We start from the raw sequence: 10,067 nt of genomic DNA, 5'->3' as shown, positions 1-10,067 counted from the left end.
TTTTCTTAAAAGCTGGCTCAGTTTTGCTCTGTGTGTGCCGACATGAAGTTGGCGAATAATGCACATTACAATTCAGTGAGTCAAGGCAAAACCAAGCATAACTGCCTAGGCTACTACAAAAACTGCTTTAAACTATTGACAATGACCATGGTTTTGAGTTATATTATATTATATTATATTATATTATATTATATTATATTATATTATATTATATTATATTATATTATATTATATTATATTATAGGCCGCCTACCCCCTTGCATTGTTCGACATTCCAAGACATCAACGTAGACTACGCCACATTTTCTGCGCTTGGTTTGACCTCTGAAACGTCAACAGCGTAGCCTACGCATTCCTGGAAAAATGGCGTCTGTGTCGGATCTGTACGATGTAACTTGGGAAGGTAAATACCATTTTGACGTCGCGTTTGCAAATTTCAAGACATTTTGATAACACGACCAGTTAGTCCATCCAAAAATCCACCTTGTAGTTTGCCGTTAATTCTCTTCTTTGTTACAGACAACGGTGTATCTCGCAAAGCAGTGTTAGCTTGCCTCTGTCTTGTGGTTTCCTTGCTAATATGAGGCAATAGTTGTGTAGCAGCTTGTAGTGGTGCCTTTGGGTCATGCGTGTACGGTACATTATAAGACATGTAGAGCTCTATATCACTGATATTAACGTTCAAGTTATATTACTCGTTCATACGGTCATCACGATGTTACCAGAAATACACGAATCAACATTCACTATGATGGACGATAGCTTGTTTATGCTAGCCTAGCTAATGAATTGGTATGGCCTTTTGCATGACAAACCATTAGCTTGACAGGGAAGGAACCCTAACTTAAAAAAAAACACTAAACTAATGAATATGTTGGGCTATAATAGTTGTGACTGGAAACATCCATGCGAAATGCGGCGACTGTAAAGTCATTGTCCAAAAGATGGACACATGGCAAATTAATGACAGCCCACTTGGCATGAATGTCACTTGTCGTCATTTACTTAGACAGCCGGTATCATCGTTGTGAATTAATACAGTTGTCTCTTATTAACATAGGACATTTTTTGAGACCTGCATAATTGCCCATTTGCAGTTTTCATGTTGATCTCTCTCTATCAGACACTGGAAATGTGCCATTGCAATGGGTGGTAGCCTACTGCTGACATGTTCATACAACGAAACAAAGGCTGGCACTGCGAAGTTTCAATATAGGCTATATTCATTTTGCGAGGGATCTTGTTTTTGGTTGGGCATGGCATGAATGGAAAAGAGACCTGATATATTATTTGTCTCAACACTGTTCAAATAATCATCACAGCTGGCAAAAATGTGCCTTTGCAGAGCATTATTAGCTGCCTTGCGAGAATAGTCTGTGGTGGTTGTCATTCATGATGGTCCCCATGTTGATGTGCAACTTGGCTTCCATGTCCTCTATGGCTACAGATATGAGGGACAAACTCCGGAAATGGAGAGAGGAAAATTACAGAAACAGCGAACAGATTGTGGACGTAGGAGAAGAACTGATTAATGATCACGCTTCAAAGCTTGGAGATGATGGTGAGTACAAGCCATATTATTCACTGTAAAGACCACAGTGGACACAGCAGAAGCCAGACAGACCCTGGTTGTCTACCTGTGTGAAGTTGGCACCCCATATGTTGCAAATATGAATAAAAGTATTTTGATTCGTTTGTGCACGATTGTGCAGGCAAAATGAGCGTTTGTGCACAAACTGTCTTTAAGATATTAAACTTTTAAGATTTAAATAACATAAATAAAATAGCAAAAGCAAACAAAATAACATACTAAGGGATTGTACACAAACATTAATTTTACCCACACACGCATGCAAACAATTCCAAGCATTTTTGAGTAATTTGGATGTTAACGGGTGCTGCGTCACCTACTTCCAAAAAATTAAAAGTTAAATTATATAAAGACGGTTTGTGCACAAACGATTCCAACCATTTTCGAGTCATTTGGATGTTAATGGGGTGCTGAGTAATTAAGGACACAAAGTTAAATATCTTAAAAACGGTTTGTGCACAAACGCTCATTTTGCCTGCACAAACGTGCACAAACGATGCACAAACAAATCACAATGTTTTTATCCATATTTTCAACATATGGGGTGCCAACTTCACACAGGTGTGTTACCTACATGATTTCCAGCTGTCATGCCAAGGGTGTCTGTTCATGATTGAATAACCAGCGCAACATAAATCAATCCACACTATTACAGCCAAAATACAAGTGGAATATGCACTCAGGCCGGTGGAATACATTACATTGCATTTGGCAGATGCTAACATCACTAGAAGACACAAGTGCACAGGGAAAATACAGAACAACAACTGCAGATGCAAAGAAGGTTTAGTTACCTTTTTTTTTAAGTACACACTCACACACATCATGTCAAGAGTCTGGCCTGGGGCTAGGGAAGCTCAAGCATTAGTATAGTAGATAGTCAGGAAAGAGGAGAGTCTTTACTTGCTTTTGAAGGCTGCAAGAGATGTGCTTAGTCTTGCTGCCTCTGGGATATACAGTTGAGGACGATATTATTAGCCCCCCTCCTGAAATTAGACATTTCTCTTGATTTCTCAGTAAGAATGACCATTATTAACCGTTTATGTTATTCTGGAAACAAATGCACTGATGGAGATAATGTTCAATGAGTTGAATTTGGATTTTTCTATTGTTACGATGAGTTTAAACAAAAAAGGGCAAAAATGACAAGGACACAATTATTAGCCCCCTGATCATTAATAGTCAATATGGCGGCATTTATGAACCAAAACTGACAACAGGCTCTGATAAGTTGCTACCTAGGTTGGCACATGCCCCACTATGGATTTTGGCCCATTTCTTCACTGCAAAGTGTTCTAGCTGGTCCAAATCGCATGGATGCTGAGCATAGACATTAACCACAGACTCTCAGTGGGATTGAGGACTGGACTATGAGCGGGTGATTCCAATATCATGGCTTTAGTGTCCTTGAAGAACCTCTGAACTAATCTAAATGTATGCTTTGGGTTATAATGTTGTTGGAAGACCCAGCAATCCAGATTCAGACCCAGACTCCCTGTGTCTGAGGCTGAATAACAGACTAAACTTGATGCCCCACCACTGTGTGTAACTGTAGAAACTGCTTGGCCTCATTAGACCAAAGAAGCATTCGACACCTGCCAGATGATTGTTATTGACCTGGCCTCACCTGGAGTTTTTTCCCCCACCAAGAAAGACAGTTGTTAGGGCTTGTCATCATATTGGGCTTTGGGGCCATCATCACAGAAGAACCCCTTTACTAAAGGCAGTGCATATCAGAGTGTTACTGAGCTTTGCCTGTGAACATTTGAAAGTCAAAAATGAGTTTTGAACATCTCTGCTTTCATCTGATGATATTCAATTGCACCTGCTTTGATGCATGAATTCTGCTTCTGTCAGGTGAAGAAAGGGATAGGCCTTGAATCGTTATAAGATGGTTTCCACAATTAAACATGGTGGCGGATGCATCATTCTGTGGCAGCCTCAGCCACAGGAAACCTTGTTTGGGTGTACGGCACCATAAAAACTGAAAATTATGATAGAATGTGGAAAGTGACCTTGCAAAAATATGCTCATAGAGGGAGCTAAGATCTTCACTGGATCTTTCAATAAGATAATAACCCAAAACTTGCATCCAAAATAGTTCAAATGTTCCTCAAGGATACTAAAACCATGGTCATGGAGTGGTTCAGACCTCAATCCTTTAGATAGTATTTGAAGAGTGCTGAAAATGAATGTCCATCCTCAACATCCATGCCATTTGGACCAGCTTAACTATTTGCCATGAAAAAAATGGGCCAAAATCCCTGGTAGGACATGTGTCAAAGTGCCTGGTGTCAATTTTTGTTCATAAATGGCACTGTATTGACTATTAATGATAAGGGGGCTAATAATTTTGTCCTTGCCATTTTTACACTTTTTTGTTTAAACTCATTGTGAAAATGGAAAAGTCCAAATTTAACTTATTGGATACTATCTCCATGGTGTATTTGTTTCCAGAGTAACACACATTTATTAATAATGATCATTCTCAATGATCAATGAAGAGATATGTCTAATTTCAGGAGGGGGGCTAGTAATATCGTCCTCAACTGTACACTGGATTATGCACTCAGACTGGTCAGTGGTAAATGATGTGAATACTGCACGCATATTATGAATATTGTCAGTTTTTCAGCAACTGCTCAAGCAATGCACCCGCTAAAGACGGGTTTGGTTTGGCGATTTTATTGTTATGTTTTGATGTGGTTTTGTCAAGGTTTTCCTCAGATTGTTAAAATTATTATACCGTAGCTAACAATTGTGGACTTGTACACAAATGGCCGTTGAATAACCCAGTGAACTTCCAGGTTTTTACTAACTTATTATTTTAGGAGTGATCTCACTTGAGTAATTATGTCCAGTGTGAGCTAATTGGCTGTTGATTGTAAATGTGTTTAACTTTTCGCGTTAAAAGTTTCTCTGGGGACTATTATGGAAACGGTCACATATACTTGTAAGAAACAGATTCACATGTTTAATGTGAGTCATAAGTTCTGCCAGAATTTTTGATTGAGTCAGGAAAAACATTTCCAGACAGACATATTTTTGACATATTCAAGATAGATGTAAGAGCGAACTGGGATAGAGTCTGTAAAACAAGTTTTCTCTCTGAATGATTGGAGCAGGCAGGTGGATAGGTTTAGACGCTGTTTTCAAAGCAGTCCATATCGTAACAGCGCTTATTTACTTTTTTCCTGAAAGGTTGGAAACTTCTTAAACCTCCTACGTTGAGATGTCAATACTGTTTCTGTTTAACTGTACAACCTCATCCCTCAGGTGCACACAGCACATGCCTGTCCATATTTTAGATCAGATCTTGGAAGTTGACTACTTAATGTGTTGAGTTTTATATTTTCGATGTTCTTACATTAATTTTCATCTGCGTGTGTGGATGGGAGGTAGTCTGTGAGTTAGCCTATCGCGTAGCTCTCGCTGGCACGCTGATGGGTGGCTGTTAAAAGTGCAATGACTGTATTATTAGCCAGACCAAACCAGCACCGTTAACAAAGAAAGCTCCCCCTGAGTTAATGGACACCATCTGCTTAAGGTGGGAAAATGTCATTCTTCTGTTCGCGATCCCAGTTTCTTTCAATTGTTTTCATTTCTCTTTTTCTGTTTCTCTTTAAGTAACACTATTTACTCCATTTTGGCTGAGGCCGGGTCTTTTTTTTCTTAGTACTCATTATGATTCATACACTCTTTAAAGAGCTGGATAAATGCTTTACACAGCTGCGTTTATTGAAACCAGCTCTTAAATTGGCTGTGAAACAAGATGGTAATTATCAAAGCACAAGTTGGAATCATAAAAGAGGGCATTGAAAAACACCAGGCGTTTGTTTGTTTTGGCCTATCATTTTTCTTGTGCAGTAGAGTTGTATTTTTGTTAGTTATACTTTATACTTTATGTATTTCCTCCCAATTAGCAAGGTTTGAAGGCAGTCAGCTGAACTAGTTGCTATGCCCATCAAAACACACTTGTCTAACACACGATATTAATTCCTTTCCTTCAGGCGTGTTTGGAATTAATTTAGCTGACGGCAGTAATTATTGGCCCGCTTCCCCCCGTACGGCTGACTGGTGAAATGCACATTAAGAAATGTTTCACTTGTCTGCATGACACACTTCGTTAAAATAAACCCTAATTATGAAGAGCCGTGTTAATTTTGCGATGTGACTCAGCAATGACTTGGAGAGCAGCGAAGCTCGTAACGCTGTGGATGTTGAACGTCATCCAATAAGCTGCATCAGAGGGCACGCAGGGTTTGCATGACATAACACGGTGATGGGTTCAACTCAGTCTAACATCAAGTCGCCATCATTTGGTCCGACTACTCCACACACGCCATGAATTTCCTTAACACCCCACTAGGCGCTCAGTTTCAGCATCGATTACATTTTTTGATGGCGCGGGATATTTGCTTATGATGAAACCTTAGGGGTCATTTCACGTGAAATCAGACGCTTTGGGACCCGACCGATCCGGATTTCAATCATACTTGGTGTGCCTTTTTAGTAGCAAGGTAGCATCCCAGAACTGCATTGGTTTGAATCTGACACTAATATTAAGGGAGAAACAGACTAGGAAAGGTTCACATGTGAGGGTAGGACACTATACATTCAGCCTTGAATATATCAGTCAGTGTTAGTCACAAAAAGATGCCTGTGGTATTGTTTGAAAGCTCTTTTCTGGCTCTACATATTACACAATCAGCTTGGAATACAACAACTCTCAGAATATGAATTATGATAAATTGAAAAATTAAAAATTGAATATCTAAAAAAAACTATATTTTAAAATGGCCAGTTCCTTGTCCAAACGTAGCCGGCAATGTCATTAGCAACACCTCAAATGCTGGTGTTCGGTTCTTTATTAATTTCAGAGAGAATTTGACTCACAAATATGGCATCATACAGACCACTTACTAATAATATGGTAATACCATAGTAGCATCACATGACAAAACAAAAACACAACAAAAATGGTCAGTTTCCATGGTCCCAGGTTTCAGAAACTAAGGCAGATGTCCATTTATACACACCAAATGATGATATGTGAATGTTTGAACATTCCTTCTCTGTGTACCTGTGTCATCTTCCCTTTACCGTACTTTAAAGAGATAATCAATGGCTACACTCTCATTTTGTACTCTACCAGTGCATTTGAAGCAGCAGCTGTGTCTTTTGTAGATAATGTATAAGTACTTCCCGTTCCAGTTAGGTTCCACTACCAGAAGCACATCCTGATGATCCATGACAAGTCTATCTGGTCTGAAGGGAAAAGTGAAGGATGGAGATGGTCCATGAGGATGCAGGAAGTTCAGTTTCACCTCTCCAGTGCTCAGCATACATTACTCTACACATGCTAGCCACCAGTTGCCATCATATACAGCTACAACATACCCTTTGATGCTTGAAAATGTAACCCATTCCTTTACTGAGCTCACTCTTTCAACTCCTTCTCTGAATGCAGAAAATGGCCTAATGTCCATTGACAATGGGCAGAAGCTGTGTAGTTTTTGAGTACCTGGAATAGTAATAGGCCATTTTCAGCATTCAGAGAAGGCAGAGTTGAAAGAGTGAGCTCTGTAAAGGAATGTGTTACATTTTCAAGCATCAAAGGGTATGTTGTAGCTGTATATGATGGCAACTGGTGGCTAGCATGTGTTGAGGAATGTATGCCGAGCACTGGAGAGGTGAAACTGAACTTCCTGCATCCTCATGGACCATCTCCATCCTTCACTTTTCCCTTCAGAACAGATAGACTTGTCATGGATCATCAGGATGTGCTTCTGGTAGTGGAACCTGTAACTGCAACGGGACGTACTTATACATTATCTACAAAAGACACAGCTGCTGCTTCAAATGCACTGGTAGAGTACAAAATGAGAGTGTAGCCATTGATTATCTCTTTAAAGTACGGTAAAGGGAAGATGACACAGGTACACAGAGAAGGAATGTTCAAACATTCACATATCATCATTTGGTGTGTATAAATGGATATCTGCCATAGTTTCTGAAACCTGGGACCATGGAAACTGACCATTTTTGTTTTGTTTTTGTTTTGTCATGTGATGCTACTATGGTATTACCATATTATTAGTAAGTGGTCTGTATGATGCCATATTTGTGAGTAAAAATCTCTCTGAAATGAATAAAAAACCGAACACCAGCATTTGAGGTGTTGCTAATGACATTGCCGGCTACGTTTGGACAAGGAACTGGCCATTTTAAAATATAGTTTTTTTAGATATTCAATTTTTAATTTTTCAATTTATCATAATTCATATTCTGAGAGTTGTTGTATTCCAAGCTGATTGTGTAATATGTAGAGCCAGAAAAGAGCTTTCAAATAACACCACAGGCATCTTTTTGTGACTAACACTGACTGATATATTCAAGGCTGAATGTATAGTGTCCTACCCTCACATGTGAACCTTTCCTAGTCTGTTTCTCCCTTAATATTAGTGTCAGATTCAAACCAATGCAGTTCTGGGGTGCTACCTTGCTACTAAAAAGGCACACCAAGTATGATTGAAATCCGGGTCGGTCGGGTCCCAAAGTGTCTGATTTCACGTGAAATGACCCTTAGCCGCACGCAGCCTACTGCAGTCAGATGATGGTGTAGGAAACTGGCATATACCGAAGCATTCTCATAGCCCTTGACAAGACTGGTGGGAACGATCAACAATAGGTACTGTGTGTGCACTGTCTTCAAGGGTCTTGCTTTGCCGTGAGATTCTCTGTCGTTAGTTGTACCTCTACTGTAAACCTTTGGCAATGCAAAGAGAGAATCCTGGATTCTAGATCTAGACTTATGCCTCTGTGTTCCATCCTGCTTCTGGCACAGGCAGAAATGTCTCAGTTGCCGTTTAGGATGTGTTAACCGCCCTGTAAGATCATTTATCACCCTTACATATATTTTGTTCCATAGGGGGATGCCATGTTGAAATAAGAAACCAAGCTGAGACGGTGTCATTTCTCTCTCTCTCTCTCTCTCTCTCTCTCTCTCTCTCTCTCTCTCTCTCTCCCTTTTTCTTTTTCTTTTTCTTTTTATGTCTCCTTTCGCCCAGTTTGGATTATTTATGAGCAGGTGATGATAGCGGCGTTGGACTGCTGTCGGGATGATTTGGCCTGGGTGAGTAATATTTTTTCCTTTTTCCTCTTCTTTTTCTTTCCTTCCCTCGTCCGTCCTCCGTTGCCTGCTCGCCTTAAAGGATCAGTTCAGTCACCTCCTCTCTTCTCCTCACCCGCCCACCTCTAAAAAGCCATCATTCACAGTCAAAAGGCAAGGCCGTAGGTTTTGACTCCGTTTGCCAGACTCCGAAATGATTTTTACCCTGCCAAAATACATCACCCTGTCTATACTTTGGAAAAACACTTTGCTGAAGATTGGCGTGTGTGTGTGTGTGTGTGTGTGTGTGTGTGTGTGTGTGTGTGTGTGTGTGTGTGTGTGTGTGTGTGTGTGTGTGTGTGTGTGTGTGTGTGTGTGTGTGTGTGTGTGTGTGTGTGTGGGTGGGTGGGTGGACCTGAGAAATTGACTCAACTGAGAGCACTCAGTCTTTGCATGGAGTTGAGAGGATGTCAACTTTATTGGTCTGTAAATGTAAGAGAAGCCTTTTTCAGTTTTTTCCTGTTATTTTCTCCCCCTTTCTTGTGTTTTTGTTCACAGCCTTCCCACTCCTCTCTTTTTGTTCGGAGGCTATTTATACGCTATCGATCATGCGCTCGGGCTCAGCACTGACGTACCGTGTTGTGTTTTGTGAAGCACATTAAAAGCAAATAATAGAGGGACTGGTGGTGGTCCCATTGACTGGAAGTATATTATGTTGTCTGGCTCAGCACAATCCTATGGTCTTTGGACAGAGAAAATTGAAAACATCAGAAAATGGAGAGGAGGGGGAGTGAAGGAAATAAAAAAGGAAATAAGAGAGAGACTGCCCTGGCCATGACTGCTTAGGTCAGTTGAGTCCAGCCACAAGAGCGTAAGCTTTCCATTTTACCCGGGAAAACAGTTTGATGTGACGATAACCATTCCTCACCTCTCATGTCATGACGAATGTGTGTGAGTGTATTTGCGTGTGAGGGGGGAAAAAAACAAAAGGGGGTGGCTTGCGCTTCAGCAGAGGAAAAAACTGGTAAAGGGAGCATCCTGTCTCTGCCCTGTTTATAGCCAGTGTGGAATTGTGGGTGCCCACAGACTAGCATTGTGACTTCCCTTCCACCTCAGTTTTTTTTCTTTCTCTCTCGCTCATTGGCCACGACCTCCCCTCTCTCCACTCCACCCCACTCCTCCCGCTCTCTCTCTCGCTCTCTCCCTCCCTCCTCCACTCTTCTCACCCCCACATCCTCTCTCCACAGCTGTATCACTGAGTTGTTTATCATAAAAGTCTCTCAAAAAGTGGGGGAAAAATCTCAAGTTCTGCAACTCTTTTTAACGGTTTTATACTAACTTTTTTTATTCGCTGCTGGACACGTC

The 10,067-nt window shown here is 40.6% G+C and overlaps 1 protein-coding gene across 1 annotated transcript in view; it reads left to right on the top strand.

Moving 5' to 3' along the window:
• The first annotated feature begins 314 nt into the window (after window positions 1-314).
• Window positions 315-10,067, top strand: part of emc2 (ER membrane protein complex subunit 2) — a 79,835-nt gene continuing 70,082 nt past the window's right edge. Inside the window, exons 1-3 of the mRNA XM_063198726.1 lie at window positions 315-403; window positions 1,448-1,561; window positions 8,662-8,726. Of these exons, the coding sequence (XP_063054796.1) occupies window positions 364-403; window positions 1,448-1,561; window positions 8,662-8,726 (219 nt within the window). The 5' untranslated portion in view covers window positions 315-363. The remainder of the gene's footprint in view (window positions 404-1,447; window positions 1,562-8,661; window positions 8,727-10,067) is intronic.

This window comes from Engraulis encrasicolus, chromosome 5 (genome assembly GCF_034702125.1).
Source record: "Engraulis encrasicolus isolate BLACKSEA-1 chromosome 5, IST_EnEncr_1.0, whole genome shotgun sequence".
Lineage (NCBI taxonomy): Eukaryota > Metazoa > Chordata > Actinopteri > Clupeiformes > Engraulidae > Engraulis > Engraulis encrasicolus.
This window is presented reverse-complemented; position numbering and strand designations above follow the sequence as displayed.